Below are 25,808 nucleotides of genomic sequence, written 5' to 3'. Positions count from 1 at the left end.
AATGAATGGGAGAAGAGAGATGGGCCATACTTTTCTTCCTTGTTCTTGTTCAACAACTCGTAAACTTGAATTGTCACATTTATTGCCTACAAGAACTTTCACGACATCTGGTGATGCATTCTAAACAAAAGGAAAAAAATCAGTTATTTCAAAATAGTATTGGAAAAAAATTGAAGATAATTATGCATAAAAAAAAGATAATTTATGATTTCGATTAGAAGTGTCTCCGTGGAGTTCGTGATTAGATGATGTGGCATTAAGGGCTGTAGAATAGGAGTGGAGTTTTTGGAATCGGAGTGACCAAGATACCTGTCGACTCTGACCGAAAGAGTTTTGAAAACTTTTACTGATAGTGCTTTACGTTTTCCCCCTTTAGACCAAATGGTTCGATTTCTTACATTGCAAACTCTCCGTACACATGGGAAAGATGTTTGGAACATTTTAATTCAGAAAGTGTTCCAGTTGCCTGAATGTGTACTAAACTGTGTTCCAAGTGTGTCGGTTAAACTGTCTAATCTTATGAATTATGCAAAGTTAGGCAAAAACACTTTTCGCGTTATCATTAGTCCTTCATTATATTCTTCTTTTTAAATGTTTCATTCGGTAATTTTCGTCGCACGCAAATCGTTTCAACGCCATTTTTCAACCAGCTGATTAATTTGCTCAAGGAAAAAGTGGGCGTTGCCATCCGAAAATTTTGAAATTGTTCACTGTAACTGTAACCGGAAGATATAAGATGTTTAAAATCATCGTAATCTTGAGCATGTCTAAATTTCTGGTTCAATCAGTCGAGCGGATAGGCCGCTATACAGCTTCGCATGTAGGGGAAGTAACTTTTGGATCACACCTGCATTCAAATAAATAAATAAAAATCCGGGTATTTTAGGTGACACTTTTCAGAGCTTTCTGCCTGTTTCCAAATGGCATGACTCTATTTATTTTTGTAAGGAAGTTGTAGTCGTAGCTGAGGGTCGGAGTCGGGGTTTTTTAAATTTCAGGAATCGTAGTTCGACTTAAGAGTCGGCCCTTTTCCTCCACAGGGCCAGACTCGACAGCCCAGATGCTTTTTCAACCAACAATAAAAGTAACTATTAATAGACATACACACACACATATATTAATAATAATAAGTTTTACCAACAATCATGAAAAATATTTTTAAATTTTCAATCACATGAAATAAAAAACCACGAAAGAAAGAATTTACACTATGAATAATCAATTCGAAATTTTAAAACAAAGTGGCCGAATGAAAACCATCCGTTATAATTTTAAGTACATTTAATTGATTTTTGAATGACCATTTTTTAAAAATCAGTACATAGCATTCTTTGAGGCTAAATCGTTTAGAGCACTTGTTCCCAAACTTTTCCGATTCGCGGCACCCTTTGAAGAATGAGAATTTTCTCATAGCATCCTAGTCTATTTCTATTATCTTTACTAATAATAAAGCTGAAAGTCTCTCTGTCCGGATCTCTGTCTGTCAGGATCTCTGTGACGCACCTAGCGCCTAGATCGTTCGGCCAATTTTCAAGAAATTTGGCACAAAGTTAGTTAGTTAGTTTGTAGCTTAGGGGTGTGCACCTCGAAGCGATTTTTTGAAAATTCGATGTGGTTCTTTTTCTATTCCAATTTTAAGAACATTTTCCAAAGCAAAATTATCATAAGATGGACGAGTAAATTACGAAATTATCATAACGTGGAACCGTAACATGTGCACAAGCCAATTGGCGAGAAAATTCACCATACATTATTAGTCAATATACAGGCGAACCAAAAGACCTTTTAATTTTCTATTACGGGCAAAGCCGTGCGGGTACCACTAGTATACATATATATTGACACTGTGGACACTTCGTGGTACGCCTTGGGCCTTGCCTCCACCTGCGGCACCACTTTGGAAATCCATGGTTTAGTGAGTTCTGTGCCTCTGAACAAAAAATCATACTAAACGAATTAATAGGGGAAAAGTGGGTACAGTGAAAAGGGAAGAAGCATCATGTAAGAAAAAAATCTTTGTCATTATAGTTTGAACCCATAGGAGTAAAATTATCTTTATTGTTTGTTGCACTTTTTGTAAACTCTTAGATAAACTTTAGATACTAATGTTATATAATCTTACTTTAGTTTATTAACTAACGTTCATTTTAGCAGTAGGATTATGCTGTTAATTTTCTTCGTCTAATAGCCATTGTATTTATACTTTGCAATGAGCGAACAGTGAGACCGAAACAGTGAGACATCATTAATTCGTTGCTCACTGTTCCCATGGCACTTTTACATTAAAAATGGAGAAATTATACATTGAATTAAATTTAATTGCAACTAACTTTTTAATGCAAATCGTATGAAATAAGTTTGAGCGCCCTGCATCAACAAAATAAGGATGCTTGAATGGAATTATGACTTTTATTGTAATACTAGCATTCCCGTACCCGGCATTGCTCGGGTAATAGAATTAGCAGGGGTTAACAGTGCTTGGTGCACCTAGTTTCGAAAATCCCCTATAATAATTACTTATTACCTATAATTTTTTCTAGTTTTGAGAGGATCCCGGGGCCCCTGGACTCCATATATATATGCCCTTGTCCTTAACCGATCTTCAACTGTTATTAACGATTTTTTTAAAGTATTGATTATCTTTGCAAACACAGGCCATCCACATTTTATTGTTATACCTATGTTTAAGCAAGAACTTCTTTGTATACAACATTTTTAGTTTTTTCTTTCCTGGTGCTTAAATTGTTAAGCTGCTTGATGAACTGACGTTGGAGTAAGCTACATAAAATTGGCCGTGTGGAAAAAAGTCTTCTCCAAAATCGATCCCTGCTAATTTTAATGTCTGTCCTTGTGACTTATTAACGGTTATTGCAAAGCAAACTTTTACAGGAAACTGCACTCTTCTAAATTCAAAAGAATAGTCCGCCTGTGATGATGTTCTTAAAAACTTCGCTTCTAATTTTGAAAAAAATGAAAGCAAAAGACAGAAACATTATTATTTGACTTGAGAAAAGCCTCGAAGAATCACGTGAGAAACAATATCAAATTTAAAATTCGCTTTCGACCAAAAGTTGAGATGAAGTACTGAAAAATGATTTGAATGGAGGAAAGCCTCCAAAAATAAGGGATTTAAATTTCAATGACAGGTTTTAATTTCACAGAAATTAAGGGGTTTTAATTAATTTCTCCTGAACTAATCGATATTTCGAAAAAACCTTTCTTGGTGGATACTTTCATAATCATGTGGACATGCCTGCCAAATTTCAAGTATGAGGCTTCAGCAGTATTGGCTGTGCGTTGATATATATATATATATATATATATATATATATATATATATATATATATATATATATATATATATATATATATATATATATATATATATATATATATATGTTATCTCGGGACATTGATTTTTATATATTAAGATAATATCGCATAAATATTATCTTAATAAGTATCCATTTCGTACTTATTCTATTTACATTATTTTTTTTATTGTTTCCTTGTAATATGCTAAATGTAATAATATTTTTACACATTTCAAATTTTCAACATGCCTAGAGAAAAGGAAGTCGGATAAGTTCTTTTGGAGATTTTCTGAAACACAGAAAAGAAGCTGCTGTACTAATAACAGAAAAAAACTACAGTGAAAGCATTCTATTCTTATCTAATGCTACATCACACGATGACACTTTAAGTCCATTTACTAATCCAGAATATTCTAAATCATTCTATCTGAGTCCAAAACAAATACGTGGTAAATGTCACTACAGTGTGTCAGGATGACAAGAAATTTACCTTACCAAAGACAATTACTCATACCAGAACCAAACGACAAAAGTAATTCATATTTTTAAAGGTAAATTTAGATTCTTTCAAAGTGAACTAATTTGAAAATATGTGTCACACCGTTCATACCTACCAGGGAAATAGTGAGACAAAATTGCATTTCGTATTTATTATTATTATTATTTTTTTTCGCGTTTTTGTGAATTCGTAGTTTTTTCTAGATTCACTTTTATAATATCTATTACAGTGACAAATATTGTACCATTTGAAAGAACTTAATGTCTGGTTTTAGTGATAAAAAATGCAATTGAATTTTCGTTGAATCCCATTGTACCCACTCTTCCAATATATAATGCCTTTGGAAAGCCACAGCAAAATTATTTTGACTCGACATGTCTACAACATTTTCATTTTTAGATTTAATAATTTAAATCAAACATTTCTTTCCTAACTTCATCAGAATTATACTTCCTTGATTTAAACTTACTTGAAATTGTATTGTGTAAAAAATTAATAACATTATAAATATAGATTATTTGCTTTTTAAATGTGCTCAGAACTTACCTCTTCAACATTTCTAAACCAATAGGAAAGATGGTTAAAGGAATCCATATTGGTGACGTCATACATCACTAGTATACCCTGAAATGTTAAAACAGTGTTAGTCAGTCAAAATGGGGATTCTTTCATTTTTGAAAAATTGACTCTATGTGAAATATTTTGCTTGTGTGGGGTGTTTTTCCCCCAAGGTCCTATCAGTTGTGAATTGAAAACTACAGTGAAACTGTTTTATTTGGAAATTTTTCACACATCACCAAGGTTCTTTACATAGTTACCGCTTTGCGACATTGGTCTTGGTACCAACTTTTTCAACCCTCGTTGTAGAAGACAGCCGCATGGTCTTACAGTTTCTACGCTGCGTTGGTCTGAACCAATTTTTTGTCCTCCAAGTAAGATTTTCATGTGAGCAAAAAGATGGAAGTTGGAAGGAGCAAAGTTCGGACTACGATATTTGTACATTATTCATCAACTTTTTCACGTTGCTGTTACTCATTAAAGTTTTCCTGCTCACGTTACACTTCTGTCGATGAATTTCTATTGCATTGCCCCCCCCCCCCCTCTCTGCCCCAGCTGAAGAAATTAAAGGACAGAATGCTACATGAAATTTACACTTCGCCGAAGGTTTTATTGGTGATTGCGATTTAACAAGCTATATACAAGATAGAGTACACTAGAGCTTTTGCGCCATCGGATTTTCGCGGTATATTTTACTTCGCAACCATTCGTATCTTGAAAGAAAAAAAATAGCCCTCTTATATTGGTAATTAATAAGGATATTAATATAATTAAGAGAAGAAACATTCAGAACATTTATATTCATAACATTTGAATTTAGAAAAAGTACACTTGGAGTGCGTAACAAATTTTGTCACGCTTGCCTAGCTCTTTTCAACAGATAGTTACCAAGTTTTGAATGAAAATAAAGCATTTTGTAATGTTTAAATAAACTTAAAGAAAAGTTTATAACATATATTTTCATTGTTTTCCAAAACGAAATGAAACTGATCATTTATTTTATTAAAAGGAGAAATTAGGTGAAAAAAATGGCTCGTTAACCTATTTTGCCAACTTGACTTATGCAAAAGAAAAGAAAAAAAAAACTCCCTAAGTTCAGTTAAACGACTGAGAAATACATCGAAATATCGAGCTGACGTAAATAATGCAATGATTTACTACCAGAAATGTACGTGCTCAATATTTCTCAAAACAGCACGACGGGAAATCTATTAATATGCCAGATTTCTAAAATAAAAGCATGTCCTTTAATAGTTTTTTGCTAAATAGGGACACGTTTAATGCAAATTGCTTAAAATAATCCGCTTATTAACCTATTTTTAAAGGCAAAAGATATTTGCTCGTTCTGAACATTATTTAAAAAAGAAAAAAAAAATTGTTTCTGATAAATTAAAATTTTTGTAATCAAGGCGATTGCAGTTTTGAAACAGTATCTTTTTAAATTATTCTTCTAAAATTGTTTTCTTTTTTTTTTCACTTTGAGTTTTATTGATTGAACATTTAAAAAATATGTGATGTGCTTTTTAATTACATTTTTTGATTTATGGGCTTACTATCTGTAACGCCATCTATTTGGAAAATTCCGAATTAAAATTGGGAGCTTTGGAAGTTGAAACTTATGCCTTGTCACATGATTTTCCTGGGAAAAAAACTTTTTTTTTTCTTCTTTTTAAAAACTTTAACCGTTTTCTCGTTATAATTTTATGATAACTGCAAATATTACAATTTGCATAACTTCGGAATTAAGTTTCAGAAATAAATTTTCCCCTCACAACGCATTTGGCAGCGCCAAACGACATTCTCGGTGAAAAATTATTTAAGAGTTTGACTAGAGAGTTTTTCTTTCCTACTTCCTAAGACTAACATGAAGTTTGTATGAACTTAACATTGAAAAATGGAAAGATTTTCTTCTCTATGGGCGATGAAATAGTTAAGAGACCTTTGAAGCGTGTTGTTTTCTTTTCTAAAAATGATGGATCGACCACACCCAACTATTCCCCAAAGGAATGTTCAACGTGGGAAAATTTTGAGGAGGTCCAGCACACAAGGCCAAAATAGTTAATGCACGCAGGAAAGAGGGCTACATAAAATTTCTCACATTTATTCGTTGCTTTTTTGCGTGCCTGATAAATATTTGAAGAAAACCTAGCACATAAACTAAACACGAAAATGAGAGCTATTGTAATCTGTATTAATAATAAAGCTGAAAATCTGTGTCTCTGGATGTCTGTGTCTCTGAAAGTCTGTTTCTGGATCTCTGTATGTCTGTTACGCGCATAGCGCCTGGACCGTACGGCCGATTTTCATGAAATTTGACACAAAATTAGTTTATAGCATAGGGGTGAGCACCTCAAAGTGAGTTTTCGAAAAGATTCGCCTTTGTTCTTTTTCTATCCCAATTTTAAGAAAATTTTACCGAGCAAATTATCATACCATGGACGAGTCAATTACCTTAACATGGACGAGAAAATTACCATAACATAAACGAGAAAATGACATAGAAATTCTTCATCCATTATTTGTAAAAATACACGCGAAGCAAATTACCTTTTAATTCTCTACTACGGGCAAAGCCGTGCGGATACCGCTAGTATAGTATAAAATAGATCAAACTGACATTTCTACTCTATTTTCTTTGCGGGTCTGATGACTTCCTAAACAAAGTTCAACATATCGCTCACTCCTTTCAACAACGTCATATCTCAAAAAACGTGACTTTCCAGGAGAAAGGTTTTAAAAATTAAAAGTAAGATATCATGTAGTAAAACTATATTTCAAGCTATTGATTGAACTTTTTTTCTTACGCATAACATCTTTTGCAAGGGAAACTGGCGTTTTTCTTTTCTATTTCATAAAAAATAAATAAAAATAAATAAAAAATAAAAATTAATTAGAATTTTGACATCTGGAATTCAAATTATGTTTTTCGCAATCACGAGTGTGTGTATGTAGGCGTGCGTGTTTGTGTCTGTGTGCGGGCATGAGTGTGTAGGTGTGTGTTGGTGTGTGTGTATGCGTGTGTGTGTGTAGGATATGAACGCAACCTGGAGACGGCTTTCGCTATAGGAGCAGCATCGGGAGGGGCAGTTCGACGGTGGTGCTGCAGAGGAAGGCGGGGGAAAAATAAAATCATAGAAATTCAAAACAGTCAAATGAGAACAATAAGCAATGTGTGATTGCTCAAAAAATTAAAAAGTGTAAGTTTAAAAAAGTTGCTGTTTATCTATGACGCTCTTGCATTGAATTTCAAATAGACTATTTGAAATATCTCAAAATAGGTCATTATTGTTACTGATTGTTCTCCTCACAATACCGACATGAATGCAAATAGTGCGTTCTTGATTAAAAAATAAGAATGAAAAATGCTCTTTTTTTTGTGAGCAATACTATTTACGGAATAAATAATATCATCTTTCAGTAAACGACACAGATGTTTCATGCCTAATGGATCAAACACAACCCAAGGTGTGACATTCTTGAAAACAACATTCCAAAAATACTTGAAAATGCAAATGCGACACTCATGTTCTCTAACTGCATTAGAAATGCATGTCCTACAGAGATATGCTACTCATTCATGGCAGCTCAAGCAAAGGCATAACTCAGAATCGTTAATTTTTGAGGCATGACGTTTTTAAAAGGAGTGAGTGATACGTTTAACAAATGCTAAGTACAGCCCAAGACCAAAAATGCAAATGAGAGTAAAAACAGTATAGGGGCTGTGTCTGCAAATTATATCACGCTTTGATGGGAAAGGGGGGGGGGGCGTGAAATTGGAACAGTTTGTGATAAGGGAGTGAGAAGCAAAAAATCTGTCACTACGCTTCTTTTTTTATACATGAATAGGTTAATAAACAAGCTGATGTGTGTGTGTGCATCACATGACTTCCTTTTACTCCAGATTAATGTCATTTCCCCATTACTGGCAATTTTAATGTGATTCAATAGTTTACTCTCTAAATATCACCAACTGTGGCCAAATTGAAAGCAGATTGAAAAAGGCCCGGGACCCACTTTCCCCAATTAACTCTAATTTGAATTCCGAAACTTTGAATTCAAATTATGTTTTTCGCAATAACGAGTTGCGACAAGACCCTACTGATTAGAGTTATTGTTTCTAGAAACGACTCCTTCCCCCAAGCATGTCCCTCCTCTTGGATGGTTACGTGTATATAGTTGTGTGTGTAGGCTTACGTGTGTGCACGTAGGCGTGTGTATGTGACTAAAGGCGTGCGCACGTAGGAGAGTGTATATGACCATGCGTGTGTATTAGGACATGGACGCCACCGCCCAGCAAAAGTGGATTCCGGTGGACAGTGCTCAGGACCAGCCGCGCCGCCGCCGGTGGTGCTGCAGCCCTGGTCCAAGCTGAAAAAGGAACCGTAACGTCAAGGACAGTCAAATGAAAGCAATAAGCAATCGTGATTGCTCAATAAATTAATTTGAATTATGGCATTTTGAATTCAAATTATGTTTTTCGTAATCACCAGCGTGTGTGTGTTTGTGTCGAGGCATGAGTGTGTGAGTACGTGTGTGTGTGTATAGGTATGTGTATGCATGCGTCTGTGTTTGTGTCTGTATGCAGGCATGAGTGTGTGTGTGTGTGTATATGTATGCGTTGGTGTTTGTGTCTGTGTGCACGCATGAGTGTGTGAGTACGTGTGTGTGTGTGTGTAGAGGTATGTGTATGCATGCGTCTGTGTTTGTGTCTGTATGCAGGCATGAGTGTGTGTATATGTATGCGTGAGTGTTTGTGTCTGTGTGCAGGCATGAGTGTGTATGTGTGTGCGCGTGTGTATTTGTGTCTGTGTGCAGGCAAGAGTGTGTGTGTGCAGATGTGTGTGTATGTTGGATATGGACGTAACCTGGAGACGGTTTTCACTAGAGGAGCAGCATCGTGAGGCCGGTCGACAGTGGTGCTGCAGAAGGAGGCGGTAGGAAAATAAAATCATAGGAACATCAAAACAGTCAAATGAGAACAATAAGCAATCGTGATTGCTCAAAAAAAAAAAAAAAAAAATCGTTAAATTAGTTGCCAAGTTGGCTACAAAACTTGGAGACCAAACTTGACGACCAAAAGACTGGCGATATATCGCCAAGTGTCCGCCAAATTGTAAGACCGCTCGAGTTTACATCGAAATTAACAATGATTTCCCCCCCAAAAAGGGGCAAAAGACTCCTTTTAGAAACACCCGAATGCAACCAAAAAGGGAGGTGCACAACTAGACCCCACTAGAAGTCGACGTACGAAATTTCAACTACCTAGGACATTCCGTTCTTGAGTTATGCGACATACATACGTACATACTGAGGTCACGATAAAATTCGTCGTAATTAACTCGGGAATAGTCAAAATGGATATTTTTTGTGTCTATACGTTCTTAGGCATTTATTCATGGGAATAGAGTCGAAAAAAAAAACTCAACATTGATTCGGGGGTGAGCAAAATGGAAATTCAGGTCGATTTTTGAGTGAAAATTTTTCCGCGAATACAATACTTCCTTTTTTTTTAAAGGAAGTAAAAAGAGCGTGACGTGTGACAAGGGAGAGGAGGGGGTTTGATAAAGTGTGACACGTTGTGTCAAAGGGGGCAGGGGGCCAAAAATATTGTAAAAAATTGTGACATCACTTGTTAACATCCCCATAATATGTAGAAGAAATATGAAAAAAAAAAGATTTTTAAGCAAAATTGAAGGGAACAAAATCAATCTGCATTCATATTAATAGTGATAAAAAGCAAGAAATATATTAATTCTTGAAGAAAAATCTCAATATTTATTAGAGTAGGCTCAAAAGTATAATAGAAGTATAATTACCATTAACACTAACATATCAGTAATGTAATGCATGAGAAAAATCACTTAACTGAAGAAATCATTGTAACTACCTCCCACTGGGCCTAATAAAATTTTTACATTTGTTACTGGTTCATGCTGACAATTGGCTAATAATGTTATCGATCGTTTTAGAAGATAAAATCTGATAGTTTTTAAAAAAGTGGGCGTTCAAATACTTTTTTTTTTAAACGCAAGTTTAATAGTTTTTTTTTTAAGCATTTTTTTAAAATTACGTACGTGGTTCAGAAGAAAACATATCACGCTCTGTCCATTTAGTTTTCCCAAAATATTTTACTTTCGTTTGAAAACACTCAGTGTGCAACTTATTTTCCGTTTGATTTTTAAATTAGCAGCACTCTCTAGTTATAAACAGATAAAAATGATCTAGATTAAACTGGTTTTGAAGTAAATCGGCCTTATTTTATTTTTTATTTTTTAATTTTCCATTGAAATACTAGTTAAATATGTGGTTTCTCACTTTTATGACATGTAGGGGAATGTGGGGCAAAGAAAAATACATAGTTAAGACAACTTACTTTTTTCAATTTGAACAAATTGGGGAAAAAAAATCTGAAAATAATGGTACATAAAAGAAGAACATTATATTTTATAATAAAACTTACATTGAAATATTATTTTTAAAACATCGAAAGCAAAACAAGGACAAAAAAAATAATAAAATAAAACAAACAAAATATTAATTTGTTACTTAATTTTTGCCTTCGGTATCATTCTAACGCAACTTCATGGATTAAGTTCATACATGGCTCCACTGGGGCCATGGTTCGTATTTTTAACAAATCTAATATCTTCAGTATTTAATCGTCTGCGTTATTTTATTGGCACACAATTTTATTTGTCGCGTCATAATTTGCATCCAGGCGACTCTTAAATATTAATAACGCAGCGATGACGTTCAGAAAGATATTACGACCGCGAATCTATCTGATTATAAAAATGAGTGATAAAATCTGTTTACGTTAAAATCTTTCCTGAAATAAGCACATGATATATTGAAATAATGAGTTTCTGCAGGATCAAAAGTAGTTAGAAGCATGTAGTACTTTGACCTTATTTTTCGTGAGACATGCTGCATAATTAATAAATGTCTCCCGTAATAAATGAAAGTTGTGCGGACAAATGAAGTTGTTCCTACTTTATTGTGGTTTTATTTGACGTAGTTGGCTATGCTTTTATATTTTTGTGCTTGTTTTCAACTGAAAGAAATCAATAACTCGTTCCTGAAATCGTATAGAAAATGTCCAATTGATATTTACATGTTGAACTAAAATTAAATGTCGGCTAAAATCTTGAAAAAAAAAAAAACACTCTACGCAGAAAAATTACAATTTATCTATTCAATTTAAGCAAAATTTAACAGAAATACACTTTGTTATGATATCATCTAAAAAGGTTTTTTGTTGAATTTTCAATGAAAATATTTAGTGTGCATTGAAATTTTATTAACAGAAATACGCTTTGGTTTAAAATCAACTAAAAAAGCATTTTTTAAAACTTCCATGAAAATGTTTAGTCTGCATTGAAATTTTACTAACAAAAATACGCTTTTTAAGTTATCAACTAAAAAAGACTTATGTTGAAACCTCAATGAAAATATTTGGTTTGCATTGAAATTCACTATAAATACATTTTTTTCTGCCTCAAAAAAATCAAAAACTTCGATTTGCATTGAAACTTTGAAACTAGGTTCATAGTGAAAATTTGATACCCAATTTTTAAAAAATGAAGGAATTGCCTCAGGTACAACATATATTATTTAAATTAAACTCTTGTTCGACAATTTGATATAAAATGTTCATTTTGAGCTAAAGATTTAAGAAAGAAGTATTTTATGCTGAAGTTTAAAAAAAAAATAACTTTATATAATTCATTATACATGTAAAAAATGATAAAAATACAGCTAACGTTAAAATTTTTCTAAAGAAACATATGTTTTTCGAAGAAATTTCACTGCAAGAGATCATTTCATCGTAAAATAGATACGAAATATTCAGTAATGTCAAAGTGAATAAATGTTTTTTTTTCCTTGAAATTCAATAAATGTATCTAATTATCAGTAAATCTCGTAAAAAAATCTATGTTCTGAGATTTTAAAAATAAATTAATAAGTAAACAAATGAATGAATAAATTAGAGATATAAACATAAAATATAGTTTTAACAAAATTTCAAAGTTTGCTTTGCTTGTAAAAAATGCAACAGTGCGATTTTTTCAATTCTTTTTGAAATAGTTCAAGGTGAAATACCATGGCTCCTCTGTAGTAAGCTGTTGTTAAGGTTCTAAAGCGTTCTTGACCTGCAGTATCCCTGAAAAATTCATAACAATTAATTATAAAAATAACGGAATAGCTTTCTTAGTACAATGACGAAATTGGTTTACATTAAAGAAAAGGTTTCGTACCATATTTGAAGTTTTATTGGCATTCCATCCAGATTAACTATTTTCTGTTTAAAATCGATTCCTGAAAGACAACAAACAACAAGAATTAATGTAGTAATTCTCGGTACGCAAATGTTTATTTTTAAAATCAATTTAATTGTGATATTAATAGGTAATAGGGGGATAATTCCAAGGGTAACTGACATTTTTGAAGCAAAACCATATGCATTTTGTCCCAATCCACACAAAATATTTATTATTTTGAAAATCTTTTCTCCTCGTATATTGTTCTTTTTAAGCTGAATTTAAAGGTGTAATTAAATTCTCAATAACTTTTGGTCGATTTTTAAAAACTAGTTAAAAACATAGAAACTGACTGACATGTTATGTTTATTAATTAATGTCATTAATGTCAGTCAGTTACAATGTTTTTAAATAAAACCACCCAAAGAGTATTTAGGGAATTCAATTACATCATTAAGTTCAGTTTAAAAAGAAAAATAAACCAGGCGACAATATTTTTAAAATGATGTATATTTTGCTTGGAATATGACAAAATGCAAATGGTTTTGCTTCAAAAATGTCAGTCAGTTACCATGGAATTGCCCAAAGACATGAAATGAGGAGTTTACTTTCAAAACGGATTATATATCCAGTTTTACATTTTTTTGGCAAAACGAAAAAAACGTTTCACGCGCAAACACTAACTGTTAGAATTTCGAAATTTTCACAATGTTTTGGTAGAATAACAAGTGACTATTGGCATAAGTCTAGGAATTTTTCCTCAATTTTATCAGACCTAAATTGTCAATTTTATTTTGGATATATTCCTTTTTGGTGTAAAACAGTGGATATCATCCTTTATGCAAAAAAAAAAAAAAAAAATACACACACACATTTTCTAGCTTACTTTCAAAACGGATTATATCCAGTTTTATATTTTTTGGCAAAAAAAAAAAAAAAAAAAAAAAAAACGTTTTACCCACAAATACTAACTTTTAGAATTTCGAATTTTTCACAATGTTTTGGTAGAATAACAAGTGACTATTGACATGAGTCTAAGAATTTTTTACAATTTTACAAAACCTAAATTGACACTTTTATTTTGGATATATTCCTTTTTGGTGTTTTGGTGTAAAACAGTAGATATCATCACTTTTGCAAAAAAAAAAACACCCATTTTCTTCAGAAATAAACTTTAAAATAGAAACGAAATCTTCAACATTTTTTAACATATTTTTTTTACTCTACTTTATTCTTTCTTACTTACTTTATTCTTTTCATTGAACATCTAAAAAAAAAAGCCTTCGATTCAATTAAGTATGAACAATGAAACCACCCAAACCGATTCAAATAACTACGTTGTATATATATATATATATATATATAGGCATTAATAGATCACAATTTTTATCACAATTAATCACAACTTTTCAATTAATCACAATTTAATCATTAATTAACTACAATTTAATAGTAATATCAATTATGTAACATTAATTTAGTAACTACAATTTGAGGTTGAGATTGTCTAACTGATAACAGATTTGCACAAAACGCAAGGTGCTGTGATCTCTTAATACTGACGGCTGTCATGCTTCATTGGAAATGCTCGGTCAGTGCCTCGCTCCGCTATTTTATATTTTGTGAACTACTTTTGAATTAGAAGTGGCAAATTCAAAGTTGGATTTGTTCCCATTGCCATTTGATATGAAAGTGAATGAGTGGATACCCGGCAAATAAGGGATAAGTTCCACTTGGCTGTAAAAGACCAGGCGAGATATAAGGGGATGGATATACGCCGTTTAGGTGGTAAAACCAATGTTTACGCATCCTTTAACAGTAGATATAAACCACTTCGAGAATAAAGAAATTCATGTATCGATAGGGCTTATACCAGAGATTCTGAAAAGGAAAAAAAATGTTTTTTTTTTTCCAAAAGTGGATATAATCCGTTTTGAAAGTAAACTCCTCAAATATATTCAACATACAGGGTGATTCTTTTTTTTTTTTTCAAATTAAGAAGGGTAGTCGAATCCATCCAAACAACAAAAAACTACACAAGAACATAGGGCCCCTTTTCATTCCAAGAGGCAGAAAAGAGGGAAGTAAAAGTCTCTGCAAGATAATACAATACAAGTAACCACCCCTAACGTCATTTTATACTTGCCTACATTAAGGACCCTATGTATACGAGCCGACGCATCGGAGCGCGTGTTAGAGCGGTTGTCTTTTCTGGCAAGTTATCACGTTTGGTGATTTCTCACTGCGAGCAATTATTAGCGGCACGTGAGTTGTTCATTAAATAAAGTATTATTTTTGGCTAATTTGGCAAAACCCGAAACTTTGCTCTGGTAACCCTAACCCCGCAACAATGAAAAATCCGATCCAAAATGGCTAAACTTAAGCTGTTGCGTCGGCCTATATGTATACTGGCTCCTACCTACATAGCAAATATTGTCCGTTTTTCACGAGAAGGCACTTGACTATTCCCTCGTCACGTGGTATCCGATGATTGTATTTCGCTGTTTCCGGCAGAAGGCATATTCGGATCATAGCATTTTGTTGTAAAAGCAGCGATTTTTAAAATGTAAGAATAACTAAAATTGCAACTGACAAGTGAAGCAAGAGATGTAAAGGACACTAAGACTTTTTTGCACATTAAAATGCACGCCCAAGTTAAGGTTGTCTGGTTGTCTCCTTTAGTGCGCGTGGATTGCGTACCGATCACCCCCGCGTGAAATGGAACTCTGCGTTCAAGGGGGCGTGGCGAAGTGCCTTCTCGTGAAAAACGGACAATATTTATGTACGAGACATCTGGACTCGATTTAATATCGCTTTGCGAAAATTGTTGTTGCCGTGGAAAAAATTAACACGACAACAGAAATCTTAAGGAAGGTGCGCCAGTCATTCCTTACGAACGATAAGCGAGATCAACATTTTGAAACCTTCTTGCTGTAAGGTTTTCATGAAATAATAAATTTCATTGTTCTGCGTTTGATAGGGTTCATTCACTTTTACAACGCTGCTATAAGTTCTGGTTGAAATTATATTCTCATACTCCTCTTCCTTGCCTCTCAGAGTGAAACGCGACCCAATGTTCCTCCGTAATTAAGGGTCGTCTGGATTAAGGTCCCTGTAGTGGAGGAACCGACGCATCCGCCATTTTGGAGCAAACTTGATCCAGTGCTTCGTAGTGATAGCATTGCTGCTGATGTTTACATTTCTTTAGCATGTGTTAAATTGAGTCAAATGGGTGGTTGTTCGGCTGTAAATTGTGCAAACAGCTCCAAAAAAGGATTTCAGCTCTTCAGATTTCCAGCAGATGCAGAAAGAAAAAAGAAATGGATAATTAATAGCCCGCGAAGTGACTAGCAGCCTGGAAACGACGCCAACTGTTTCCGAAATTTCGCCAATAATCACCTTTGCTCTCCGACTCTCTCGTTTCCTGTTTGGCGAATGATTGCCAATAATGGTAGCTTTCCCTGTTGTACGCTTGCTCCAATATGGCGGATGCGTCCTCTCCAGTTATAGGGGTTCTAGTCTGGACAGGTTCTGTCACCTCTCTTAATATCAGGCGGTGAGAAGCAAAGAGATGTAAGTGGCAAAATTAAAAATTTTGGAGATAACCAGTACAAATAGTAAAGGAACCTCTCCTCTGTCTTAGGGCAAGAGATATTACTTGTAGCCCTGGTAGGTGCTGCTGTACAGTGTGATTTAGGAAAAAAAATCAATGAAGGCCTACCTAGGACGTTATCTTTAAACGCGTTTTACTCGAAACTTGAAAATGTCCACTTACATCCCTTTGCTTCTCTCTGCCTCATATGAAAAACAATTTGAAATCGACCTGTATAGTATGAAGTTTCATTGAATTCTTTAATATTCTTTGAACATAGAAAAAAAAATGCATTCAACAATGTATCCGATTTCCACTTTTGAGTTCTGATGTGATGTATTTACACGTATTAACCAAATCGAGTTATTGTTATTGTCACCAGGTTGATCTTTGTAACAAATTTTACATAAATAACATGTTCTATGTTCATTTAAAAAAGGGAAATAGTTCTGAAATTTCAAAAATTTCTTTAAAAGTGGTATCTTAATCAAGTGTACAGATGTGCGAAAGATTAAAAAGCAATTTCTCAGCTTGAACTTGACTATTGATACCATTTTTGTGCTGAGACTGATTTTAATGCATAAATGCTTTTGTACTAGAACTAATTTTAATACATAAATGGTCTGAATTCTGTCCAAAATGTGAGAAATCACATGAAATTTAAAAGAAGTGCAGGAGAGGAACTCCCATGCAAATTCAGCCTTGCTTACAGATGAAAACTACCAAACCAGTTAAAATGTAACTGCACCTCCCCCTTCTCCTCGACAAAATCCTCTGGTAATAGTTATGCACGGTTCGCTGCTGTTAATCCTATTTCGAGAAATTTAATAACTAATTCATAAGATAATGGTGAACAACTTCTGCTCAGCATTTAATTGGTTCGGATGCCTGTTAAACAATCTCAACTCTTGCTTGAAATAATATAGTGTTGGAATTAATAATGATGCTTATACAGGCGTGGCAGTCTGATGCTGTGACTCTGAAATCACAAAGCTAGCTGGGTTGCCTGACGTTGCACGGTCATACCTCGAAATTTGTGTTGTGTTAAGTGGCGCAACAACCAGGCATAAATTTATGTTTAAAAAATAGGTAAAATTTGCAGCCAACGTGTAGAAAAGAGCAGTTTTATGATTCAAAATCTAAATTAAAACTTCTTTGGATTTTTTTTTAATTTTAATTTCAGTCACCGTTTTAATAGGCGTAAGCATTCCGTTTCCCGGATTTTCTGTCGAAATCCCCATATGTGAGTTCTTGAGCATCAAAAGACTTCTATGAGAAACATTTGGCAAAGATCCGACGTAAACTGTGGATTTGTGTATGGTAAACTCCATTTTGTGAATTACTGATTATCAAAAGATATCTGATATGCCAAATTTGGCCAGGATCCGACGTAAACTGTAGTTTTATATAAAGAACACACACACACATACAGCCATTTTTATGTATTGTTACGAATTCCGTAAATAGTAATTATTGTAGTAACGTAACCTGTAAATAGTTTCCCGTAATGAATATACAGCCCCTTTACATTCGGCTGAAGTATACGAACCATCTATTTCTTTTTTTCATTGATAAAATTTGATAACGGTCTACGCATTTCGAGAAACATTTCGAATGTTGTGGAATCTTTTCGATGTTTATAAAAGCGTCTCGCGTGATAAAAAGTTTAGTTTCGATTGAGAATTTGTTCTGAGAGTGTATTAGCTCTGTTTATTGCGAGGCATTTCGCTGTGTTGTTTTCGTATTTGGAAGTAAATACGTGTGTACCGTTGAGTTTACGGTGTTGAGTGATATTTGTTTAATTGCTGATGTTTAATTTAGCAGTTGTTAACGATTTCTTCTGTACATAGTGTAAATAAAGCTCCTGTGTTTTTATCAAGAACTGTGTCGTCCTTTCAAGAAAGTTGGAAGTCGCAGCGGATCCGTTACAGTATGTAACTAAGTATAGGTTGCGTTAAGCTATTTTTATATGCGTTAAGCTAGTTTGGTTCGATTTTCACCAAAATAATCGCAGTTCCAGTTTTTAACAATAATGATTTGAGTGTTCGATATTTTTCGCCTACACGAAATCTCCCCACTCTGTTTTTCCTATTCAATCTTACCTTTTGAGATATTTAGGGATTTTATATCGACAAAACGACAGGAACTAGGGAAAAATGGAGAAATGAAATTTTGTGTCGGCAAAACGGCGAAAAATATTTTCTCTTATTTTAAGTCATCTGAGGTTTTTCACTGATTTTTTTTTTCTTTCTTTTAACGGCTAAAAATATCCTTTTTTCAGACAGACAAGTAAATGTCACGAAATATTTAACTATATGCATCTTTATTTGCCTTTTTTAGTATTACGGGGGCGTTGATAAGAAATCGGTGGCAGGGTTGCCAGATTTTGAAACAAAAATTCTAAACTTAATCTGAAAAATGCTGCAAAATGCGTTAAAATACTGTGCGGTCCAGTGTAACCAAATATAATTTTTGATATCAGTGGCAAATTATTAACGATTTGTTTTCGTATTTACATTTTATACGACTGTAAAATTATCAAGTACGTTTTTTAATATATTTCTAATAATAAATATATTTAGTCATTCATTTAATTTTTTATTTTCGGAAAAATAGTGTCGGCGAACCGGGAGGATATCCCCATTGCAGTCTTCCCTATTTAGGAGAATTTCTCAGTGAGAGGAGGAAGGAAATTTTAGTGTCGGCAAAACGGGGGGTAAACCATGATTTGTGGGTGTTGCGGGTGTGAAATAAAATTTTGTCACACTTTGAGTAGGGAGACAGTTTCGGGAAATTGAGACAGTTTGTGACAAGGACGAAGGAGGGGTAACAAAAACGCGTTTGCGTTTCTGCGTGAAAAAAAATGCGTGGGTAACACCACGCATTTTTTTTTTTTTTTTTAAATAAGTGTGTGACACAGAGGGCGAGAAGGGGATAAGATGAAATGCGACATTTTGTGACAAAAGGGGAGGATTTCCAAAAATGTTGAAAAAACTGTGACTTCACGTCTGTACCCCAAGCCAGATAAATGTAAGTCGCATTAGCGCAACTTTTCAAAAGTTAATAAAAAACGCTTGTCTGGTGCACACTGAGGTTGGGACTCGCGTACTTGTAACACTGGTAAATAATAGAAAGGATTTTTTCTCATAGAATTGCGTTGTTACAATGCAGTAATACACTAAAAATCGCAATTTTTGGGCGAAGTTTAGTCTGATCCTAAGGTTCAAATTAATGGACAGCTCCTAAGATTCATATTGGCTCCTTTCTTTGAAAAATATAAAAATTAAAATTCAAAGTTAAAAATTCTTCGAATGAAGTGCTAATGTGTAAAAATGTCACGCCCGGACAGATAAATTGAGCAATAAACATACATCGCCTGCAATTTTCAAAAAAAAAAAATCGAAAATATATAATCTCTCCTGTTAATTTTACAAGCACGCTTGATTAGCAAACGAAAATCCCAGTTGCAACACATTAGTTCAAACACCAGAACGTCGCAATTTAGGAAGAGTTGCATAATAATCAAAAAGAGCGAAAATGAAAGCTTCGAACTCTAAATAGTGATAAATTGAAATAATGAGTCGTCGGAAATCGTTTCCAGTAATTACGTCACTCGCAGTTCGTCGCCTCTTCTCTCCTGCGTTAATTGATTCTTTCGATTGAATAAGTATTTGGACGTCCAATTTTAGAACAGGAAAATGTACCGCGGCTGTTTTATGCAATGATTTCCCGTTCTTCAATAACCGAGCTGGAGGCAGATGTCATCTCATTGAAGCTGAGAGAGTGCCACAATTCACACCTTCTTTCCCTTCAATTCACGAATCGAACCGCACCATGCTTAGGACATTCACTGGTGAAATAGATCACGGATAGATGCACTTTATCTACCAGTTTGTTGGCACTCTCAGCTTCAATGAGGTGACATCTGCCTCCAGCTCGGTTATTCACTATTCCTGACTGAGGAGCTCTAATAAGAACGAAACTGCAGTCTCAGGGTGTGATAACCGGGCTGTCTGGCATATTGCATGCTGTGGTTTTATTCTGTTTGGAAATAAGGAAGTTATGTTGCCGTGAAGGGCTCATACACATGAGGATGGTGACAAGAATTTCGTTTCTACCGTGGGCTGTTCGAATCAACATATTTTTTTTTTCAATAAACGATTGTTTTTGACGGGAAGGATCATCTATACAGCCTAGTATTTAACTTATGTTTTTAAATCAAATAACTGCGAGCGTTTTATAATCTACCTTATTGTGTTTCTGTTTTATTCTGAGGTCATATGTATTTTCAAACCTTCTTTACATAAAGTGAAAATAAAGAAGGAACTAGATAAATTTCTTGCAAAAACTTTTCCCAATCATACAGAAGCAGTACACATCCTTAAAAGATTGCAGCACATAAAATGGGTCTTTGCAAAATTAGGAGCCGCTTTGATGGAGAGAACTGTTCCAGAGAGTGGTATTATCTGTGTCAAAGACCCTTCGAAGGCTCATTCGAAATGAAATACAGGAGGAGACATGTCTAGTTTTTCAAGATAATCCTGCTCTTTCCATTCAAAGTGCCTGTGGAACTAGCTACTCAGACAAATCAATACATCGTCTGCAAAAATATTCGACTCCAAGTAACCATGAGGTTGCGACATAAAAGTCTTCTTTATAGCTTCCATTTATGCTGCCAGCGCAATGTAATTTATTAATAACGGTAATTAACTGTAACAATTTTGTTGCAAATGGAAATGAATGAAGCAAAACTACACGCACGGAGGATAGATCGGTGTGAACATCAGTAAAACATTTTTAATGGATAGTTTATGACTGAATTTCAGTTATAGGTATAAATAATTTTATGAAATCAAGAACAACAAAGTTTGAATCCAAAAAGCGTCAATTTTTTATCTTGATTTTTGCTCTTTATGATGGAACCACTTTTGAGAGAGAACTTATACAGTAACACCTGTCTACAACAATACTGTTGGGATAAAAAAAAAAGTAATAGATAGGAATAGATAGGTTATCGTTATAGAGAGTTTGATTATTCATGCTGACATTTTGCTGGGACCAAAAAAAAAAAAGAAAAGTTATAGACAGGTTATCGTTGTAGACAGTATCGTTGTACACAGGTTTCACTGTATTAGATAGGAAGAAAATCTCAGATAATTGTGATTAATAGCTTCTCAAAGCAGAAATAATACATAAATTTGGACAATCTTTGAAATTTTAGAAATTATCCTAAATAATGTTACAATACTAAAGGTTTGAGCGTGAAAGTCAAAATATGAAGGTTAACAGCTTGTTCAATGTTCATTCGACAAACCCTTGACTTTGCGTAGAAGGAAGCCCGGTTCTGTGTAAGCCTAAAATATTGTTCACATATTGAGTGAAATCAAGATAATGTAAAAAGTGACTCACAAATCAGAAAAATCCAAGTTAGTACTGATTTTAATTGATTTATCATTTGAATGTTTATTTTACTTTGCATTTGAAGACCATTTAAATTTAAAGAGGCCTCGAGTAAAATTGATTTCTTTTGTCGATTTCTCAAATTTTCTTCGTATAGAACTTTGTTTGGTTATGTTTCTTCATTTCAATTTTGATAATGTCATTTATGTAACGGTCTTTTGCAGCGTGTGACGGAAAGATAAAAATTTTAAGATCTACGTTTTTGGCCATTCATTATCGCAACGAACTTTAGATAGGCAATAGGAATCAATTAGCATATTTGTTTGTGTTATGTCTTATCAATGTCAGTGGGACTAAGTATGTTATTTGCAAAGTCCAAACGGTATTAAAAATAAGTAACAATCGAGGTTTTTTTTTAGTTTTTAACCGGTACACTTGACATAAGTGATTTTGTTTACAGCGCCATCTTTGAACTCTTATTTTCAAAACTACACTTAATGGTACTTTCTGGAACCATCTTTATATATTATTTCTGTAGCCTGTTTTTTGGTTTCTACGCCAGATTTTCCTCAATTCTTGATCGATTTCTTTGATTTATACTTTATTTTAAAGCTTATGGTGCTGGCTACTGACGAAAAATAGACCCATGGTCTAAAAATTGTTTTTTTCAGCCGAAAAACCTGTTTTAAAGAACCAGAATGAGGTTTTTGGTTAAACTTATAACTTTAACTTGCACTATGACCGACAGAGCTGAATAGCTTGATCGGCAGAGCGTTCTCCTCGTAACCAGGAGAATGAGCGTTCGGGACCATGTCCGGACAATCTGCATCAAAAAATTAGAGAAATATCGCGCATTGCATGAACACTTAATTAAGTGAATAATAAATATGAGGGAATAGAATAAATGAGAAGGAAACGCTCCTTGCTGTTATGAAAACTTGATGTGACTTTGTGCTGAACTACTTCTGAACTGTACGGTATTTTTTTTTTCTTTTTTAAAGCTTTGGCTTTGGTAAGAAAATTAAAGCATAGTGTAAGCGAAAATATAAGTAACAGGTTTAAGATTTCAGACTACAATATAATTCTTTTTTGTTCAGAAAAAAATAATAAAACGTATATTGAAATATATATTCTTCTAATGCGTTTTTGACTCTTTGTACAAAAAAAAAAAAAAAAAATACTACCTCAATTTGAAGGGTAAAATAGATATTTCTTCTTCTTTTTGCAAAAAAAAAAAAAAAAAAAAAAAAGCTTATCACATTTTTACTACATTTGAAAAGCTACGCTTAAAATAGAGCATAGTTCAATTTATTTTGTATTTTAACTCTGCTGTTAAATGATGAACACGTGCTGCCATCTAAGTTATAACGGTTCAAGCAGCCTGCGGTAACGAATTGTAAAAAGTTTCAAAAAAATAAAAACATTTCTCTTCAATATCTTATCTTATATATTATTCCCTTCTCATTTTAAAACTTATCAGGCTGGCTAATGATGAAAAAATCTTGATGCAGGCTGTAGTTCTTATGCATTTTTTTTTTTAAAGTTCTAATGCAGTTTTCCAATTTTTTACGTCGCTTTCGGCAAAAAAAAAAAAAAAAAAAAAGAAAAGAAAAAAGCTTGTGTGTGTGTGTTCATATTTTAATAAAGCTTAAAAGCATTGGAATTAGTTGTTTGGTTAAATTGATAAGTTTTTTTTTGGTAGAGCGTTCGGCTATAAACTATATCAACTTCGGGCAAGCCTGGGCTCTCCGACATAATATCAAATTTATATTAGTATTACGCATTACATGTACTCATAACATACACACGTAATAAAATAAATGCAGTGGGAATGCTACTTGGTGTTTCGACTCCTTTATGTTAGGGGTCAGGCTACAGTTATCATTAAGATAAGTTGACTGTTAATCGAAGGGTGTTCTTCCCTTTTTTAAAGCTCTGACTACATCCAGATCACTGAGCATAATTTAAGCATGAAAAAAGTATTAGATTTACCTAAAGGAAATCCTTTTTGTGCAGAAAAACATTTTCATTGTATGCTGAAATGTAGATGTTTCTAATAGCAGTGTTCAACCTTTTGTACAAATGAAAAAATACTACGCCAAATGAAAACTACGAGTTTCACCCAGTTAACCTTTAATTTTTTATTCGCGCAAATACGATGTAAAGCATTAAAATTATTATGAACTTCATTAGCAAGAAATCATTTTCTACTCCTCTGCTTTCTGCTGAAAAAAAAAAAAAAAAAACATTTTGTCTACGTTCGAAGAATTACACTTAAAAAACGAACTCAGTTCAACTGGTTTTGGTTTTGAATTTAAGTGTTCGATTAAAAGAGAAACATGTGCGGGCATTTAAGCCGTAACGGTTAAGGCAATCTTCTATGTGAAATAGTTCAATATTCAAAGATAAAAACACTTATTTTCAATCTAAATTATTACTTCTCTAGAATGCTTATTTCAATCGCTACGTGAGATCTTCGTCATTCTTTAATCAAATTCCATGCTTTACGAATAATTTTAAATTGTATCGTGATGGTTAATGACAAAATAAAGAAGCATGATCTTATTATTATTATTATTATTATTATTATTATTATTATTATTATTTACTTATGTATTTTTTTTGGCAAAAAGCTTTTTTGCTGTTTTTTACTACGCATTCCTTCAATAAATAGCTTTCGAAAAGGAAGACGCAATTGATAGGTTTGTTGAGGTGTCAGGCTGTTAATCAGAATGGCGCCAATTCGAATCCGTGCCAATAAATATATCTTTAATGTTTCCTTTTTTCCTGTCAGATGCTCACATGGGCAGGACTGTATTTGCCACAACCTGTTTTTTCACATGCACAATTATTGCTTTTTCACGAGTCACTACTCAGCCACTTTTAATGATATTTATGTTTGCATTGAAAATATGTACGACCAAAAGGTGAGCGATGATCAAATTATCACAATGTTGTATTTAATGAGGTTTTGTTACTGATGTCTTTAAATTACATGACTTCTCTTCTGCGCTTACTTTTTTTCGGTTCTTCTTCCTAATGTTCTTCCTTTGAAATTTTTAAAGAGCGAAATGCCTTATGAAACGATTCGAAGCACAGTGCGGAGTTCCGCACGGGTCGACTAGCTTATAATATTCGAATACATATTACATATTTCTGCTAGTTGTTCAATTTTAGACTTAGTGAAACCACTTATGCAGCAAAAAATAGCCAATAATTTTAAATTTTAATCAGGATCGTGCATTACTTCTAACAAAAATTTTTCTTCAATAATAATTTTAAAAAAAATTAAGATTCAAAACGAAAGTCAAAAACACAAATCCTTTCCCATGTCTTTATTTTTCTTAATCAATTTTTTTAAATTAAAACTAATTAATCATATTTTTATTGATTCGCAATTTATTTGTGTATAATCAAGTATTAGTAATTATTTCTATGTAAGTTTAAAATATTTTAGCTTCTCTGTTATACACTGAGTGTAACTTCAACTGAGGGAGTGAATAACTGACCATTGAAATTCACTTTATTTTTTATTCAATGTCACAATTTAAAAACTAAGTAAATAAAAAATAAAATAAAATAAAATGATAAAAAATAATTAAAAAACATTTTTAAAAAATGAAAAAATAAATGAAGTGATGACTCTTAAGCAATTATTTGGTTGGCAATTTCATTAAAAAAAATTTTTTTAGTCGTGATTTCTTATGTAACATGGTGGATATTCAATAACTTAAATTAAGTATCAGAAAAAAAAGGAATAAGACTGACTTTATTTGTTGAATAGAATTCAAAGTGGTTAAATAAGCATAAAAGTTATAGTACCTTGTCCTATTAAAATATTACTAGATTCTATGTTTTATTGTGATGTAGTAGGGTGGACCGTATGAACAATAAAAAATATTTTCCAGAGATTTTAAAGTTCTTTTTCATAATTTGAGTTGGTAAATTTATTTTTATGTGAAAAATTAAATAAATTTAACCGACATTTTACATTGTCGGTGCATTTTAGCTCAAATCCCGTTTTAACTCTCAATAATTTGAAACTGGGACACCTAATATTCTCCATCTCCAAACTAAACAAAATATTTTTAAGCCATTTAAAAATTAGTTACACACAAATATAATTAATAGATGGCTATGTACAATTATATGGAGAATTAATCAGTTGGTGGTAATCGTTTAAA

At 33.2% G+C, this 25,808-nt stretch overlaps 1 protein-coding gene across 1 annotated transcript in view; it reads right to left on the bottom strand.

Annotated features, from left to right (window-relative positions):
- Positions 1-25,808, bottom strand: part of LOC129223419 (ras-related protein Rab-8A-like) — a 59,233-nt gene that overhangs the window by 14,659 nt on the left and 18,766 nt on the right. The window contains exons 2-5 of the mRNA XM_054858017.1: positions 12,630-12,690; positions 12,475-12,535; positions 4,360-4,437; positions 31-120 (exon numbers count right to left, since the gene is read on the bottom strand). Coding sequence (XP_054713992.1) covers positions 31-120; positions 4,360-4,437; positions 12,475-12,535; positions 12,630-12,690 — 290 coding nt within the window. The remainder of the gene's footprint in view (positions 1-30; positions 121-4,359; positions 4,438-12,474; positions 12,536-12,629; positions 12,691-25,808) is intronic.

Source organism: Uloborus diversus, chromosome 5, assembly GCF_026930045.1.
Source record: "Uloborus diversus isolate 005 chromosome 5, Udiv.v.3.1, whole genome shotgun sequence".
Taxonomy (NCBI): domain Eukaryota; kingdom Metazoa; phylum Arthropoda; class Arachnida; order Araneae; family Uloboridae; genus Uloborus; species Uloborus diversus.
Note: the sequence above shows the minus strand (reverse complement) of the source record. Positions and strands in the feature narration are given on the sequence as shown.